This window comes from Salmo trutta, chromosome 23 (genome assembly GCF_901001165.1).
Source record: "Salmo trutta chromosome 23, fSalTru1.1, whole genome shotgun sequence".
NCBI lineage: Eukaryota > Metazoa > Chordata > Actinopteri > Salmoniformes > Salmonidae > Salmo > Salmo trutta.
The window spans coordinates 34,194,228-34,214,138 of record NC_042979.1 but is presented as its reverse complement, the minus strand read 5'-3'; the positions used below and the strand labels follow the sequence as shown (position 1 = coordinate 34,214,138).

Genomic DNA, 19,911 nt, shown 5'->3' with positions numbered 1-19,911 from the left:
CATTGTATTCTTGTTTATCTCCCAATAAACCTTTCTCTGACTTGATCTTTGTAATCGAAACGACTTGTTGTACTGTATTTATACCAGGGTAGTCCATACATCTTCCTGGATATCCACCCTCAATTAGGTAGGCTAATTTGGAGTGAAGACCTTTAAATTTTCCCTTTTGTACATCATTACAACACTGAATATATACATAATATGAAATTTGTAATGTGTTTATTCTTTTGGAACTTCTATGAGTAATGTTTACCGTTCATTATTGTTTATTTCACTTTTGTATATTATCTACTTCACTTGCTTTGGCAATGTTAACATGTTTCCCATGCCAATAAAGCCCCTTGAATTGAATATTCAGGAAAAGTGTACAGTTTAGTCAAATAAATCTAAAACCATTCCAAAAGTTCAATATGCTAGGTAAAGAATGAACAATTATGGTTTCACACACAAGTTTATTGTTGCCCACACAAACGTCCCTTATTTACATATGATTCATGTGTTTGGTTGAAGGCCCCTTTCATCAACATTTCTGAGTACTCTGTAGGTTCACACTCCCCGTAAGCGTTCTCCATGACTGGACGGTGATTATTGATGTAGTCCAGTGCTGCTGTAGTCGAGCTCAGACGAAGACCTAGATAAACAATAAATCAAACATGCTCCATTCATTTAACCCTTTGACAACTATGACAGAATTGTCTTTCACAACCATCAGTCTTAGATTCCCTGGCTAAATACATTCAGTTTAATATCAAGGGAGTTACTATTTTTTTTTACATCAGTGGAGAAGGAGGCTATATGGCTTCTAGTTATTCAGATAATGCAATGTTACAGTCATACTCAACACGGGTTGGTTCTGAGCTAGTACTACATGCATCTTGTCCAGACAGCTCAAATGGGGGGGACAGTAATATCACTGCAGTAGACTAATCTATTGGGAAAGTATGTCATCAATACTGAAAGTAAATCCTGGGTAGTTAATATTCCTAAACATTATAGCTATATAGATGGCCAACATTAGAAGATGTATACTTTATGTCAATTCTTGGCCAGGTAGAGGAAATACAATGAAGGAACAGACTGTTTTTGCCAAAGATTGTCCTTACCGATCTGATCCTTCTCCACTCAGGGATGTGCCAACTGCATCCTCGAAGTTGTAGCAGCACTGAAAAATAAAATATATTTTTGTTCAAAGACATTTTCTAGCTAGAGCTTTGTTATCATATAGGATCATGGCTAATCAGATGTGCGGCTTTCAGAAAAACATCAGAAATAGCACAATTATACATATAGTCATAGCTAGCTTGTTACAAACATTTTATATTCAGATGAAACAAACAAATACTGCAGTCGCGTCAGCTAGCTAAAAAGTTAGCTACACTAGCTAGCTAGCTGTGAATACTTAAAATATAAAAACAAGTGATCCACAGTAGCTAGCTATAAACACGTGCATACATATTTACAACTAAATAGCAAAAGCAACATGTCACTGTATATCTAGCAATATATATTAGCTAGCAATGTCTTACCTTTTCAGCAGAAATTAGGGCAAGTATTGGTCGGTTTTGAATCCCCTAGCTAACGTTAGCTAGCTCGCCCTCTTCAGATTGTAAACGCAAATCCGAGGTTCACTCTCGTTTTGGCCCAGGCTCTGTCGTTTTCTATTTTCGCCTGTTGGCTCTGCAAAGTACTCTGTTTCTTTGTTTACTTCGATTTGATGGAGAAGTTGCAGGCATCAATCTACCATTCCTATAATGAAACGATTCAGCGAATATTTCTCTTCCTGGTCATAATTTAGTCAGGCATTCAGCTCATGGCGGAAGTCTCGTCAATCATTAGGCGCGACACTAAATCTGACAGGAAATTCTGACCAAACAGTGAAAGTGAATACAGAGGTTCTTAGGCTAGACTCCATATTGTTACTGTTGCATCACACATTGGATGACCACTCGCGATGTACTTAATGCTAGCTTTTGAACATAGAAAAAAATACAAAAGTTACATATTGCAGCTTAACCCTACTAGGGATGGGCAATTAAAATTATTTCACTATTCAAATAATGTGATATTTTTTCGGATATCCGCTATTACTTCAAATGGAGATTTGCGCGCACAGCGCAGCTCTGCTTGGAAGGGTGGGAGAGGGGAGAGAGAGAAGAGCAGGGGTCTGTGTGTGACAGTCTTGTGTGAGGCACAGCGGGAGAGAAATTAACCAAACTGACTCAGGCTAGTTACAATAGACAACCTATGACAGCAACAAGTTTGTCTATCATACTCTACCATCTGGTAGTGCCCGTCTTGACTGCATCAAATCGTTGTAAAGAAGCTAGTTAGCTACAATAGCAAGCTACGTTTGCTAGCTAAAGTAGCAAGGCTAACTTAGGTTGAGGCGTCCTTGTCTATAACAACTCCATTCATATGAAACAAAAGACAACCTGTTGGTTGATCATTGTAGTCTACTCCTCATTTAGCCAACTTCATTTAAATTCAATTTTGCATTGATTAGAAACCTCCCACTTCACTTGCTACATATGGAGCGTCTGACTAGCGCCGCTTTGATTGACCAACAATAATATGCTATATGTGCGTCTTCTTTATGATAAAAACGGTCATAAAATGTCAAATGTCATGGTCTATACTTGTAGGTTATGTAGCAATGTCACATAGATATTACAATTTTAGCCAAAGCCTTTAAAAAAATAATAGTCCTGTTTTGAAATATTTGTATGAATACTCTGCCGCCCGAGCATGCTTTTGCGGCACAGTCGATAGCGCGCTGGACTTCAGGCTAGAAGGTCGATGGTTCGAGACCTGCTCCCTGCCGTTTCATTACACTGGTGTCAGAAGTGATCGGACCTTGCATCCACGACAGTGCGTGTGCTTGTCCGGTGAGCGCGTTCCTATAAGACGTTGAGTCGCAAGCTAAGGCGGGAGTAGTGTAACGACCCTGGGTTTAGAAGCGCGGATATCGACTCTGCCGCATGAGCATGCTTTTGCGTACAGTCGATAGCGAGCTGGCCTTCGGGCAAGAAGGTCGAGGGTTCGAGACCTGCTCCCTGCCTGTTTCATTACAATACTAACGTCCGTTCGGGTATTCTAATATCCCTGCCATCCCTAAAACCTACTGTTGATAAACAGAGAGAACATTAAGCATAGATGTGTTGTTAAGAGTCCTTCACCTATATGTAGATAGTATGACTTTGATATACCACAGCTGGGTGGGTGTTGGTGACAAGGGGGTTAACGTTGCAAAGCCTTGAAGGCCCAAGGTCAAAGAGGGTTAACTGTGTAAGACCATGATGGTTGAACTGACGCACATGAGTGACCGTGATTTACTGACCAACTGACTGACTCTTGGACTAAAGGAAAGAGTCAGTGTGTGTTATGATATACTAGAATTGTCCTCGAGGGGGAAATTTGACTGAACAGAGTGCTTCTGCTTCCACATAAGTAAATACAATCAATTGACACAACATACATAGTGTGTGTGTGAGTGAGAGAGTTATTTCTTTACAAAACAACCCCTCTATGTTATGGGTTCATCAAGGTTCACAGAAAATAGCAGGGGATGGGGGACGAAGCAATAAAAATACTTGTACATTTTACCTTTATTTTAATCAGGGAGTCATACGGAGACCAAGGTCTCTTTTACAAATGAGCCCTGAATTACAAAAATTATATAAAATACAAACATATTTTTAAACATGGTCATAAAAAAAAACATTCATCAGTAATATGGTCCTTAGTCAGCTTTTTGAATTGCCCTAGAGCAGTGGTCACCAAACTTTTCTGAGTCAAGATCACTTTCTGAGCCAAAATGCAAGCCGAGATCTACCTTTTTTTTTTTTACATTACTTAAAAAGCACAAGCCTATGCAACCTTAACCAATTCAAAACAGTTATGTAGCAATTAGGTTAGCGCAGTAGGCTATTTTTTTACTGGCGTGATGGCCGGCATCTGATAGTCTGAGGGAGGGAGGGAGCAGCGGCGAGGCTGCCTCACCCGACTCACCGTCCCTTCTTTCTCCCACTCTCTGCTGAGAAAAGGGAACGCAGTCTTCCAGCTGATGGCGAAACTTAAGTCCCACTGCATTACTTATGCCTCACGCACCAATGAATGTTGTTACTCCTCTGACCAGGGAAAGTTAAATATTCCTTGATATTAAAAAAAGACAAGCTGCAAATAAAGTAAGCTTATCGAAATTATGATTATATGGTTTATCAAACTGTTGAACAAAGTGTTGACAGTGCTGAATATCAACTTAAACATGAACTTACAGCACAGAGCTACTGTTTTTGAGTATCTGTTGAGTCTCGCTGTAGTTATGGTTTTAAAAGTTTTGAAACCTCACATGATCAACTTTGCTGTGCGTTCGAGGCTTCTTTTTACAGTCTATGCGCAACGAAACTGTGCAGACACTGGTCTGAGCTATCTGATTGGCCAGCGGTAGGGCTACAGCTGCACTTGATGTGCTCTCTTGCCCTACCGGGTAGACAGTGTTCTGCACGTCCCGCCAACAGCGCGAAACGAAAAAAATTAAATACGAACGCAAGGCTTTATCATTGTTTGGTGATCGACAACGAATGGCTTGGAGATCGACCGGTTGGTACAAAAACATCACATTTAAGAACATTTTGATGATTGTTCCACAAATAAGGTACAAGGTAAATCAGCATTTAGTTAACTCAGTAAAGACCAATGGAATTTCCAGAGTTAATCATCCCTGAGACCAGGTGTGGTATGTCTAAAGTTTAGTAAAGATGTCAAGTAACTTTTAAACCAGTTACATGCAGCCTGGTCAAGGACACTTGAGGAAAGCCTCTGAATTCACAGTGAGTGATCAACAGGTCAATGAAGAGGGCAGGACAATGTCTTTACCCATACAGTTAACCACATCATTTATAACTAGGAAGGCAGCAGAGATAATGTTATGACCTGGTCTAAAACCAGACTGATGTACATTTAGAATACATATAAAAGATAAGATATTAGCTGAGAATTAATCAAGGATTGTAATATTTTAGCTAGGCAAGAAAGTTGAGAAATAGGGCGATGAATTATTTAGGTCACAAGGGTCACCACCTTTGTGAAGAGGGAGTACATGGGCTACTTGGGGATATTACCAGATGAAATCGTCAGGTTAAAAATATTGGTTAATGATTCAGCAACAAGGGGGGCAGAGAGCTGCAGCAAAAATGGATCAAGCATATCCGCCCCAGTGTTGTTGTTTTTACATCAATCTTAAGCAAGGCATCTAGCACAGTAAATTATTCAAATGAAAACAAAGATTCTGTCGAGTCAGCTAGAGTCTGGCAGAGGGAAGAGCAGTCGATTGACTGACCAAGGTCAGTTAAACCACTGTTTCTCTCAAATATAAAGCCTTCAAGATACAATTATGATTAAAAGCATCAGTTATCCCATTTCTCAGTTATGATGCAATCAGAGAGAACTTGCTTAGGCAGGGAAGAGGAATTTGTACGCTTCAGTGCACTTACTGTTTTCCAACATTGAGAAGGATAACCAGCAGAGTCAGAGCTTAAAAAGTAGCTTCATTTAGCTTTCTTAAATCAAGGTACTACCTGTTTCTCAACTGTCTGAAAGAATGCCAGTCCACTAGTCAGTTTTCCTTGCTTTTTGCCCAGGCCTGATTTCTCATCTGAATGAGTTCAGACAATTCCAAATAAAACCAAGGGTTAGATCTATCTTTGACTCTGAATTGTTTAAAAAAGGGGCATGTTTATTTGCCAGAGGAACAGATATGGAGAATACATTTTCTAGGGCCAATTCGGGGTCAGGAATACAGGAGAGTGGCTAAATCAGAGTAGAACATGTCATGTAAAAACCCTTGAGAGAAATGTTTAAAAAGGTTATTTTCTTAATTAAACGAGAACTAGTATTTTGCTGTTTATCTTATACATTCTATGGGCCAATGATCACTGAGATCATATGGAAATACAGCATTATATTAATTTAGCTTATTAGTAAGAATAGCTTTCACATTTAGCCATGTGGGTTTTGAGATCAATTGAGTAAGATTAAAATCAATGCATATACTCTTAAATTGATCTGAGGCCGAGGATAGCCAATCCAGATTCAAATCCCCTAAATTGACCAACTTCGAGGACAAAAAAAAAGTTTGTTAAACACTTGGATATAGCACCAATAGCATCCACCATGGCAGCAGGGGGGCTGTAAATCTTAGCAACAAATACATGTGTATTCTGGTTTATGGACACATCTACATACTATAGAGGGTTCACCCATAAAATGATTAATTAATTAATTAAAGGTTTATACAAATATGTCCATTCCATAGAGAATTCTGTCAGAAAAACAATAGTCCAAACCGCATCCCTCTACCATATGGCTCAAAAGTTACATACAATTTACTCTTGAGAATTTAGCATGTTCAGAGTGAATTGAATGTCATCACAGGCATGCAGTGGTGAAAATAACTTTTTTTTGTCATCTTTAATGTAATACTGGAAACAGTTGGGGCCATATGTATCAAGGGTCTCAGAGAAGGAGTGCTGATCTAGTGTAGGATCAGGTCTCCCCATGTCCATCTTAATCATTGCGGTGTAAAATGCAAAATGGTTCCTAAATCAGCACTCCTACTCTGAGACGCTTGATACATAGTCAGAAAGCAACCTGTTCAGGAAGAGGGACAGATCACATGGGAGGTCACAGAGGTTGTGTTCTGGGTTCACTGAGGGAACAGAGCAGTGTTTCATCCAGATAAGAGTGAGCTAGTAGTTCACCAGAGGACACACTACTACCCTATGCACGCATTCATGGACAAACACACACACACACTTCCTCCTACTCACGCATACATGTAAATACACACGCTACTGCCCTACTCAAGCAACTCCATATTGGAGCCATTCCCTGGACTTTAGCAGAGCACTGAAACAGGAAACACTTAACCCTAATGAAGATAAACACAGCTCTGGAACAGAGAGAACATCAAGTTGAGATGTTGTTAAATGAGTCCTTCACCAATATGATGTAGATAGTATGACTTTGATATACTATAGCTGGGTGGGTGTTGGTGACAAGGGGGTAAATGTCACAAAGCCTTGAAGGCCCAAGGTCAAAGAGGGTTAACTGTGTAAGACCATGATGATTGAACTGACCACTCCTTCTCTGAGACGCTTGGACTAAAGGAAAGTGTGTGTGTGTGTGTGTGTGTGTGTGTGTGTGTGTGTGTGTGTGTTACGATATAGTCTATTGTCCCCAAGGGGGACATTAGACTTTGGACAATAGAGAATGCTGCTGCTCCCACATAAATACATAGAATCAATTGACACAACAAACAAAGAGTGTGTAATTAAATGCATGAGTGTGTGCACACACATAAACATAAAAGTATTTGGACACCACTTCAAATTAGTGGATTTGGCTATATCAGCCACCCTGTTGAGGACAGGTGTATAAAATTGAGCACACAGCCATGCACTCTCCATAGACAAACATTGTCAGTAGAATGGCCTTACTAAAGAGCTCAGTGACTTAACTTGGCACCGTCATAGGATGCCACTTTTCCAACAAGTCAGTTCGTCAAATTTCTGCCCTGCTACAGCTGCCCCGGTCAACTGTAAGTGCTGTTATTGTGAAGTGGAAATGTCTAGGAGCAACAACAGCTCAAACGCAAAGTGGTAGGCCACACAAGCTCACAAAACTGGATCGCCGAGTACTGAAGTGTGTAAAAATGATCTGTCCTCGGCTGTGACACTCACTATCGAGTTCCAAACTGCCTCTGGAAGCAACATCAGCACAATAACTGTTCGTTGGGAGCTTCATAAAATGGGTTTCCATGACCGAGCAGCCGCACACAAGCCTAAGATCACCATGCGCAAGGCCAAGTGTTAGCTGAAGTGGTGTAAAGCTCGCTGCCATTGGACTCTGGAGCAGTGGAAACACGTTATCTGGAGAGATGAATCATGCTTCACCATCTGGCAGTCCGACGGATGAATCTGGGTCTGGCGGATGGCAAGAGAACGCTACTTGCCCCAATGCATAGTGCCAACTGTAAAGTTTGGTGGAGGAGGAATAATGTCTGGGGCTGTTTTTCATGGTTCGGGCTAGGCCTCAGTTCCAGTAAAGGGAAATCTTAACGCTACAGCATACAATGACATTCTAGATGATTATGTGCTTCCAACTCTGTGGCAACAGTTTGGGGAAGGCCCTTTCCATTTTCAGCAGGTCCATATAGAAATTGCTTGTCGAGATCGGTGTGGAAGAACTTGACTGGTCTGCACAGAGCCCTGACCTCAACCCCATCGAACACCTTTCAGATGAATTGGAATGCCGACTGCGAGCCAGGCCTAATCGCCCAAAAAGTCCCCGCAGCAATGTTCCAACATCTAGTGGAAAGCCTTCCCAGAAGAGTGGAGGCTGTCATAGCAGCAAAGGGGGGACCAACTCCATAATCATTAATGCCCATGATTTTAGAATGAGATGTTCGACGAGCAGGTGTCCACATACGATATAGTGAGTGTGTATACAGTACCAGTCAAAAGTTTGGACACACCTACTCATTTTCTACATTGTAGAATAATAGTGAAGATGTCAGAACTATGAAATAACACATATGGAATCATGTAGTAAAGCTACCTTGATGACACCTTTGCACACTCTTGGCATTCTCTCAACCAGATTCATGGTGGCTCAGTTGGTAAAGCATGGTGTTTGCAACGACAGCATGGTGTGTGCAACGCCAGGGTTGTGCGTTCGATTCCCACGGGGGGGGCAGTACAATTTTTTATTTGTTTTAAATGCATGAAATGAAATGTATGTATTCACTACTGTAAGTCGCTCTGGATAAGTGTCTGCTAAATGACTAAAATGTTTACAAAAATTAATGAGGTAGTCACCTGGAATGCATTTCAATTACTGGGTGTGCCTTGTTAATTTGTGGAATTTCTTTACTTCTTAATGGTTTTGAGCCAATCAGTTGTGTTGTGACAAGGTAGGGGTTGTACACAGAAGATAGCCCTATTTGGCAAAAGGCTTAGTCCATATTATGGCAAGAACAGCTCAAATAAGCAAAGAGAAACGACAGTCAATCATTACTTTAAGACATGAACTTTTCAAGTTTCTTCAAGTGCAGTCACAAAAACCATCAAGCGCCATGATGAAACTGGCTCTCATGAAGACCGCCACAGGAAAGGAAGACCCAGAGTTACCTCTGCTGCAGAGGATAAGTTCATTAGAGTTACCAGCAATTTCAGCCCAAATAAATGCTTCACAGATTTCAAGTAACAGACACATCAACATCAACTGTTCAGAGGAGACTGCCTGAATCAGGCCTTCATGGTCAAATTGCTGCAAAAGAAACCACTACTAAAGGACACCAATAAAAGTAAGAGACTTGCTTAGGCCAAGAAACACGAGCAATGGACATTAGACCAGTGGAAATGTGTCCTTTGGTCTGATGAGTCCAAATTTGAGATTTTTGGTTCTAACCGCTGTCCTTCTGAGATGCAGAATAGGTGAACAGATGATCTCAGCATGTGTGGTTCCCACCATGAAGAAAGGAGGAGGTGGTGTGATAGTGTGGGGGCCTCCAAAATCACCCGACCTCAACCCAATTGAGATGGTTTGGGATGAGTTGGACCGCAGAGTGAGTTAAAAGCAGGCAACAAGTGCTCAGCATATGTGGGAACTCATTCAAGGCTGTTGGAAAAGAATTCCAGGTGAAGATGGTTGAGAGAATGCCAAGAGTGTGCAAAGCTGTCAAGGCAAAGGGTGGCTACTTTGAAGAATCTAAAATATATTTTAAATTTGTTTAACACTTTTTTGGTTACTACATGATTCCATATGTGTTATTTCATAGTTTTGATGTCTTCACTATTATTCTACAATGTAGAAATAGTCAAAATAAAGAAAAACCCTTGAATGAGTAGCTGTGTCCAAACTTTTGACTGGTACTGTGTGTGTGTGTGTGTGTGTGTGTGTGTATGTATATAAATAATAAATGAGAGAGAGAATATCTCTCTCCTCACCTGGCTGTCTCCTTCCACTCCATCTCCTGTCCATCGACGGCCAGCAGTTCGTCCAGTTCAGTGAAGAGCTGAGGGGGCGGGGGGCCGTCATCCTCCTCACCCAGGATAAACCTTATCCTCTCTGCTGCTGCAGAGACTATGGGGAAAGACAGCAGACAAGATGGATGGATGATAGAGAGAGAGAATAACTTTTGACTGGTAGTGTATATATGTGAGCAATGCAGTAAAATATTAAGTGTTGACATCTGCGATCACTTATGATAAAAGGAGAAAAAAAGTTCTGCAACACCTGTAGAAGTGATGGCACTAAGAGGTTGTTAAGCTGTTATTCACCAGACTCTCTGAAGGAAGAGAGTTTCCTACTGTGGCCATTATTAAGCTCCACAGACTGACTGACTTAATTCAGGATTCTTTTCAGATGCAGTTGCAATGTTAGCATCTGCAATTCTACACATTGTGTCATGTAGCTGAGAACAACAACAACAAAAAATTGTTTTTAAAGACAATGTCCTGCAATTCTATACATTTTGCCATTACTTTTTCCAAATTTTAGCATCTCAGACCGTCTAGTTTTTATTTTGGTAATTGTTAGTTGTCGTGTCTTTGGCTATGCCGGATTAAGTGATATGACATGCTATTCTATAAAATCATTTCTCTGTAATTAATATTACCTGATTAAGCTAATCAGGTGAATGTAATCAACTAGAAAGTTGGGGCACCACGAAATAATGTTTATAGAGCTGTTATCTTCTGAATAAACTCTCAAAGACCTAGTAATCTTTCACATCAACAGCAGTCAATATTTAATCCTCACCTTATTTAGTCTCATCTGAAAGTTGTAAATGCTTGGATATCTTCACGAACCCTGGCTAACAAGTTGAATCAGCAATACAAAATTTGGTTTAATTATTTATTTACTAAATAAATCACACAGAATTACATATACACAGAATGTATCATACATTGATTACGTCCTAAAGGAAAACGGCTGGTTACACAAAGAAAGGGGGTTGGATTTTGAATGAAAGAGCGGCAAGACTGAGGAACAAAAAGATTTTGTGTCTCTATCGGGCTGTAGGCAGCTATGCTATCGTAAATACAGTATCTTATGCATTCTAAATTACCACCCATTTGAAAAAGGAAAATGCAATAAATATTTACTCTGAGCTGCGCTTCGATCGGTTGGTCGTAGATGGGAGGCCGGGTTGTCCTTTGAAGAACGTCTGGTGGTAGAATGAATACTTGGTAGTACCGTCGTCGTGTGGTAGAACAAATACTCTGTTCGTCCTAGCCCATGTCTACAGTTGCTTCGCTAACGCAACGGCTAGGAGGTATCACTTCTTTAGTGAATAAGAGTTCAAAGTTCATACCAAGTTGCAATACTTTTAAGCTCATGCTATATTCTGGCTGGTATAGTCGAAATTCATCCTTTCGGCGTGTTGACCGTCATCTTCACATTGAAATTTGATGCTAATTTCGTTAGGTTATTATCTGATCCCTTTTAACGTAAGACCGTCGCCCTAACATCCTCGGAACAGAAAGTTACATTTTCGTAAAGGGGCTTATATTGGGTTGGGAGAGAGGGCCGTGTTTCATAGTTTACAACCACTGTCTGTTCACATGGGCGGGGCCACTGAGTTGGCAGAGTTTACTCTATGACAAACCGTTCTCTCATTAAGAAGCTAAATTACATTTAATCTTTTCACAAATCGTTTCATATTTAAACATTTAAATTGCACAACAATTCCATGTGAATCTGATAACTATAATGTGTAGACTTTCCAAGATACAGTTTATGTCATCCTATCATTAGTAATAATGTCTCAGATGACAGCTGATCTGGCATCATATTCTTTAAGTATCAACGCATATTTTCAGCTGGTTGGATTACCAAAATATGGTTCCTTTTCCCCACCCTTTTGATGTTATAAGACTCTGTCTATGTTAACAAAGGACTTTCCAAGAGTCACTCTGTAGAATAGGGAGAGAGAAAAGGGGAAAGGTATTTATGGGGGTCATAAACCTCCCCCATCAGGCCAACATCATGACATAGTTCACAAAAATGATTATTTAAAATATATAGCTCCATTATCTCTACATACTTTAGATATGCTTTTAGTCATTTAAGTTTACACTGAAAAAATGTTACTATCCCGAATAAACAGGGGGGAAAAAGTGGCCCGCCTCTGCTAAATGAATATAGGGGAAACACTGCTTACTGACAACTAAGAAACACTCACACCAGAAAGGACTTAAGAGTTGTTTTATATAGCTCAGCAAATAATTATGAAATAGTTAGCTGTGGATTCAAAAGTAATCTTTTAATCCATTACTAATCACTTTGTGCTACATTGGTAGTAGTTGCGCTCTATAAATAGTTTTCCGTTGTAGTTAATTATACTGATTTATTTTCTAGGACAACTTTATCCTGTTTCATTAGGAGATACCCATATACAAAGAAATAATGCAGAAGTGCTCAAAATAAAGAAAGAGGGGACAAATCCCAGAGTAAATATTTCAGACGAGACAAGGGGCCGACAGAGATATTTTCCACCTGCTCATTGAACATCTCATTCCAAAATCATGGGCATTAATATGGAGTTAGTCCCCCCTTTGCTGCTATAACAGCCTCCACTCTTTTGGGAAGGCTTTCCACTAGATGTTGGAACATTGCTGAGGGGACTTGCTTCCATTCAGCCACAAGAGCATTCGTGAGGTTGGGCACTGATGTTGGGCGATTAGGCCTGGCTTCGCAGTCTGTGTTCTAATTCATCCCAAAGGTGTTAGATGGGGTTGAGGTCTGGGCTTTGTACAGGCCAGTTAAGTTCTTCCATACCAATCTCAAAGAAAAAAAAAAATTCTGTATGGACCGCTCTTTGTGCACGGGGGCATTGTCATGCTGTCTTCACTCCCTTCACAGAACAGCGCAAACTAACCAGGATAGAAAGAGGAGTGGGAGGCCCCGGTGCACAACTGAGCAGTTCTGTGAATGGAGTAGTACACAACGTTGTTCAAGATCTTCAGTTTCTTGGCAATTTCTCGCATGGAATAGCCTTCCTTTCTCAGAACAAGAATAGACTGACGAGTTTCAGAAGAAATTCTTTGTTTCTGGCCATTTTGAGCCTGTAATCGAACCCCCAAATGCTGATGCTCCAGATACTCAACTAGTCTAAAGGCGGCCAGTTTTATTGCTTCTTTAATCAGAACAGTTTTCAGCTGTGCTAACATAATTGCAAAAGGGTTTTCCAATTGATCAATTAGCCTTTAAAAATGATAAACCTGGATTAGCGAACACATTGGAACACAGGAGTGATGGTTCCTGATAACGGGCCTCTGTACGCCTGCTGTTAATGTCTACACTGTATTTCTGATCAATTGAATGTTATTTTAAATGGACAAAAAAATATATTTTCTTTCAAAACAAGGACATTTCTAAGTGACCCAAAACTTTTGAACGGTAGTGAGTGTATCAGGATATTCATCAGTGAAAAGTGATCAATCGACTGATTTGTTGATAATTCCTTTTAGTTGTAATTCACTACTTAATTCTATTCACTTGTTTCCACTGATTTCATTGGTTGATAGATCCCTGGAACTATCTTGATGCGTTTGCACTGGCAGAGTAGCATGCTGGGTAGTGTAATTTGTGCTGTCATTACTTACTGAGGGGTTTGAGGATGTTGGGTGCTGCCTCGTCAGCATTCTCTCCATCTGATTTGTCCCCCTCTACGTTGTCTGCCGGCCTTCCCTTCCTCTCCTTGTGGCTGGACTTGCGTCGGTGGCGCCGTCTCCGCTGGTAGCTCTTGGGCACATGCACGCCAATGTACACGGTGTGGTGACCTGAGGGAGGGAGAGGGGACACAGGTCAGATTAGGACTACCATGCTGATAATTTGCATCAAATGGAAGAAATGCACAAAGTCAATGAATATCAGTTGGGTAAGTGAAACTGTAAGATAAATAAGGAGGATGGATTAGATATGATAAAGGGGAGGATTGGATGTCAAAGAATCCATAGTGATGTAAGCTTACTGACCAATATGGCGTATGTTCAGGTATTAATTAAGCGGTGGTGCATTTCTGTTACGGAACAAAATGCCCTTGATAAACCCCACACACGAATGCATGCAAGAGTCACAAGAGCACGTGCACACACAGGCACGCACACACACAGGCACGCGCACACACACACAGGCACGCGCACACACACACACACACAGGCACGCGCACACACACACACACAGGCACGCGCACACACAGGCACGCGCACACACAGGCACGCACACACACAGGCACGCACACACACAGGCACGCACACACACACACAGGCACGCACACACACACACGCACACAGACACACGCACACAGACACACGCACACACGCTCCTACTGACTGATGATGGCCTATTCAGTCAGCTTGTTTGGTAAAATGTTTGGTCAGTTCTTGGTGCGTCAGGCCGTTTCCCTTGGGCCAATCAGGACGGAATCTGTCCTCATCCCGACACACGCTGAGGATGTAAATAAATGCCAACCACTTCCTGTCCAGCAGCTCAGACAGGAAAAGGCTAAACTTATCCAGGAAGTCATTTCAGAGAGATAGAGAGAAACAGAGTGCCACATGCTCCAGCTAACAGCTGTCTAACACACAGGCCAAATGTTCTGGGCTATTTACACAATCCTCATGTACTGGTAAACACTAATGTAGGTATTGGTTGGCATGGATAATCTACACAAAACAGAACTCACACCCCACTCCCTAGTGTGATCTCTCACACACGCTACATGCCTGTTTGTAGCCTTCACAGTGGATTTGGGAGGGTCATGTAAAAGGGAATTTTACAGGCTGCTTTTCAATAATGTTCCTTATATATTTTCATCTTATTTAAAACAAGTATTATAAATATTATATTCTAAACTTGACTTTGCGAAGGTAACTTAAAATCAGAGCGCCAACTACCTTGCAGAACAGGCTGTGTAAACAAAGAACGAACAGGAGTTTAACCAGGGGTCATTCACCAAAAGGCGACACCCATTCAAACATGAGGTTGGTCCTGACTGAGTGATTTCACATTCAATGTGACTGGGACTGATATTTTTGGTTGTTGATTCTTCTCACTGTGTTGCTCCACGTGATGTGAACCCTGGGTTTGGGGTTTGTTTGAACTGGGGGAAATTTTAACACAGAATCTCACAGGGGTGATCTGGCTGGCAGATATGGCTGTGTACACACTGTCGATTATAACTCAAACGTGACATGATTATGTGTGTGTGTGTATATATGGGTCAAAATGTGTGAAAATGTAGGAATGTGTGTGCACACAAGTTTGTGTGTTTGTGCAAAAGTAAGGTGTGTGTCACTGCAGGGGGATTAAAGTAGTAAACGTCTTCATGTGGGGGGCAGGCATTACGTGGCTTGATAAACCTGTAGTTATTTGCTCCACATCTTTATCTTCAATATTAATCCCTCCTATACTTCATCCTGAAATTAGAGAGAGACCTAGAGAGAGAGAGTATTATCGGCAAATCAGATCACACCTCCATCCTGCTCCTCCCCCCTATATGCAGAAACTTAAGCAGGAAGCACCTGTGGTGAGGACTGTTCAACGTTGGTCTGTTCCGGGTCGCCTCTGGGAATAGTATCGACGTATACGCTGACTCTGTGACTGGATTCGTCAAGAAGTACATAGAGGCTGTTGTTCCTACTGTGACGATTACAACTTATCCAAACCAAAAACCGTGGATAGATGGCAGCATTCACGCAAAACACCACATTTAACCACAGCAAGGTGACTGGGAACAAGGACTTGTTCAAACAGACCAGTTATGACCTCCATAAGGCAATTAAAAAGCGGAAAAAACGACAGTACAGGGACAAAGTGGAGTCGCAATTTAACGGCTCAGACACCAGACGCATGTGGCAGGGACTCCAGACAATCATGGATTATAAAGGCAAAGCCAGCTACGTCGCAGACACTGAAGCCTCGCTCCCGGGAAAAGCTAAACACATTTTTCGCCCGCTTCGAAGAAAACACAGAGCCGCCGACATGGGCCCCCGCCGCTCACATGGGCCCCGCCGACTGTGTGCTCCTGATCTCCGTGGCCGACATGAGTAAGACATTTAACACTGGGCCAATTGTGCGCCGCCCCATGGGTCTCCCGGTCACGCCCGCTTGCGACAGAGCCTGGACTCGAACCAGGATCTCTAGTGGCACAGCGAGCCAGTGCCTTAAACCACTGCGCCACTCGGGAGGCTACATTTCTTGTAATTCTACCCATTTTGCCATGGGGTGGAACAAAATATTTGTAGTTTTAAAGCAAATTTCCTGCAATTCTACATATTTTGCCAAGACTTATGTCATGTTATGATATCGGAGTGAGAGTAACCCAAAAAAATCTAATGGGGGCCCACTTGAGGTCAGGGCCCCTGGTCTCATGGTCCCCGGTCAGTATTCAGCCATGATTACTAAAAGTTTAGATAGCTGGCTAGACTAACTTACCAATCCGGAAATTGTTAGCTGACAAAGCTAATTGAGTGAATGTCAGTGATTGACATAAGAAAAACTGCTGATGCACAACCAAATGTCGAACTTGCGTATTCCACTATTCTAACTCTCAAACAGTAAGTTGAGACCCTGACTGGGGGGGGATCTAGTGGCCAGGGGCGCTAAGTGATTGCTTATGTCGCTTATGCCTGGAGCCGGCCCTGGAGTGAGGTGGCGAAACATCAAGGGATGGAAGACAGAGGAGAAAGAAAATAGGTTGACTCCATGGAGTTGGTGCTTGAGAGAAATGAGGAGACATTATTGAATAACATTGTTAGCCAATTGTTGATACAGCAGCTCAGTGCTCTTACCTTCCACCTCCTCCTCATCACAGACATGCTTGACAAAGCATGCCCCTCTGTCCAGCACTGCCTCATCCTCCACCCTGCAGGAACAACAGGAACACTGTGAGAACAAGGGACTATACCTAGGACACTAGTAGAACGGGGGACAATACCTAGGACACTAGTAGAACAATATAATATACCTAGGACACTAGTAGAACAATATAATATACCTAGGACACTAGTAGAACAATATAATATACCTAGGACACTAGTAGAACAATATAATATACCTAGGACACTAATAGAATAGAATATACCTAGAACATAAGTAAAACAGGGGAATATACCAAGAACACTAATAGAATATAATATACCTAGAACATAAGTAAAACAGGGGAATATACCAAGAACATAAGTAAAACAGGGGAATATACCACTGTCAACATCACTGATTCCCAAACATGTCCTCAGGACCACCAGCAGCCAGTCCACATATTTGTTTTATTCCAACACGAACACACCTGATTCAACTAATCAAGGGCTTGGTGATTAGTTAACACATTTGAATCAGGTGTGCTTGTACTGGAATAGGTCAGCTATGTGGACTGGCTGGGTCAGGGTGTCTCCAGGACCAGGTTGGGAAACACTGAGCTACATGATTGGATCAATACAGAGGCTGAAGCATTCTGAACAGGATGTGTGTGTCATCACACTAGGGACGTCGCTCAGCCCAAAGCCCCTATCGTTATGAGGGTGACACACACACACAAAGCCTTAGTCCTCCATCTGGCTCACACTTGCTGCGTCTATCTCTCACTCTATCACATTAGTCCTTATTTGTGAGTCACGTGGGCTTCTTACAATGATCTGCCCTGGCTGTCAGGATTAGCCTAGCTTTACTTAGGAGTGAAACCTCTGAGCACACAAATACAAACACACACGGGAAGCCTCTCTACTACAGTTACCTGCAATAAGAGCCTAGTTACTAGATCAAGGGCACCGTGTTTATTTTGATCTGTTATGAGCACTGTTGAAGAAAGTATATTACGCACACCACCTACCGTCTATTGTGTATCCAGATACATGCAGAGAGAAGAAGAACATGAACAGATTGATTATCAAGCGAAGGTTATAAACACTCATTAGATTCCATGTAGAAGATCTCAAAAGAGAGATATTTTATGCTCATGTACTCATTCTAAGGCAACAAGGGAAAAGTCCTCTTGCTACAGGTAACCTCCTCCACTTCTACTAACCTGCTGTATGAGCCTGAAGGTCAGGTCTGTGTTCCCATGAAACAAGTCTACATAATTACGCCCATCCTATTTAGCAATCCAGCGTGCATATACACACAACCCCACACAGTTGTGCATCGTCCGGACAGACTAACACTCATTCTTTCCTTTATTTCAGACCTGTCAAACGGTTTTTGCGTAATCACAATAGGAGAGGGCAGAGTATCCTGCTACTACAATGGAGAAGGACAACATAAAATCAATTCAGTTTCTATTATTCATCCCATTCAGTCTTTATTGCCCATCCTTTTCATCGGAAGGCACAGAACCTGACTTAATAGAACGTAATAGAACAAAGTTCTAAGTTCTTGGATAGTAACTCTGCAGGTCTCAAGAAACACAATGCAACTCCATTGCATTGGTCAGATACTCTTTCACGTTCCCATGACTGACCAAACACAGCATGATCTCTATGAGAGCAGAGCGTGTGTGGCTGTGCTTATACCTGCCCGATGTCCCGGGCTGGAAATTAATTATTTGCAGGATTTCTTCAGAGCAGGATTTCTACACACTCGTTACACAATGTTACACTATTAAAGCATGTGCATGCATGCATGTCCTGCAGGTATTTATCGGTGTCCATGGTAATGTTTCCTATTTGTGCATACTGATATATAGGCCTACTTGTGTATTTTGCCTAAAGCCATACGCCTGACAATGATAATACCCCTGCCAGTCAGAGCGGAGAGAACAAAAGAGTTTGTGCCAAAAGCCTTCTGCAGGACAGGTAAGTTCCTGGTGTATAAGGAAGCTCAGAGCTCATGTTTAGTTCCCTGTCCAAGCGTTGGATCATTTTGTGGGGCTTACATGGCCTACAGCTCTACCCTGATCCCTCAGCCAGCTGGTTCTTCCTGGAGCAGGGAGGCCTATAGGAACGTTGCCCATAGCTGACTTTAGTTTCAAGACCAGATGTTTAGACCCCATGGAAAGCCAGTCTCAGTCAGAACCAACAGCACAGCACAGGGAGAGGAGCAAGGAGAAAGAGTAAAATATTAACCCGTAGGCTTAGGTTAACCAGAACACAAAGACAGTTTACTCATTTTTCATCTTTCTACCCCCTTCTTATTTTCTCTCTCTCCATCTTGCTGTTCCCCTTCTTATTATCCCTCCATTTCTAGGAAAAATCTGCTGTTCTGTCCTTGAGCAAGGCAGTTAACCCCCAACAACAGGTGCTCCCTGTGCGTCCTGACGTGGACGTGGATTAAGGCATCCCCCCACACACCTCTCTGATTCAGAGGGGTTAAATGCGGAAGACAGTTTGGTTGAATGCAGCCAGTTGTGCAACTGACTAGGTATCCCCCTTTCCTTTCCCTCCAGCTTTCAACACAGATCAATAGAAGGATCAGGTCATAACTGTGACCATCATCCCTCCTTCTCACTGTCCTCAGATTTTTTTCCAATAGAAAATGTACTTTAACTTATCAATAATAATACAATATAGTCCTGTAGACATGTTCAAATGAGTTTTTTTGCAGATAAAGATGTGGTATTTAATATTAAACTTCCAATGTCCACCAGGAATATCCAGTTTGTTCCTTAATTCGAGTACCTTGGACGGCAAGGTAGACTAGGGAATATTTACTTTCTCCTTATACACTGCCCCACCCCGGGCCAGAATAAAGCTGCTACACAGTTTCAGGGAGGTTGCCTCTTGTTACACAAACCACTAAATAAGCAACGACAGGAAGAATACAACTTGTTCCTGAGACAGATAGCACCAACTAGCATCTCATCTTCATATCCCCAGTGGAGGGACAGCCTTATCACATTATCTGGCCTTG

At 41.9% G+C, this 19,911-nt stretch overlaps 1 protein-coding gene and 1 long non-coding RNA gene across 3 annotated transcripts in view; both read right to left on the bottom strand.

Moving 5' to 3' along the window:
• LOC115159858 (electrogenic sodium bicarbonate cotransporter 1) overlaps positions 1-19,911 on the bottom strand; it is an 88,855-nt gene that overhangs the window by 58,588 nt on the left and 10,356 nt on the right. For both annotated transcript variants that reach the window (XM_029709930.1, XM_029709929.1), the window contains exons 2-4: positions 16,860-16,933; positions 13,671-13,847; positions 10,008-10,143 (exon numbers count right to left, since the gene is read on the bottom strand). In XM_029709930.1, the coding sequence (XP_029565790.1) occupies positions 10,008-10,143; positions 13,671-13,847; positions 16,860-16,933 (387 nt within the window). The remainder of the gene's footprint in view (positions 1-10,007; positions 10,144-13,670; positions 13,848-16,859; positions 16,934-19,911) is intronic.
• LOC115159863 (uncharacterized) lies at positions 436-1,926 on the bottom strand. The gene is made up of 3 exons (XR_003868957.1): positions 1,527-1,926; positions 1,104-1,162; positions 436-631 (listed from the first exon to the last, which is right to left on the bottom strand). It is a non-coding gene; the product is annotated as an uncharacterized LOC115159863 (long non-coding RNA).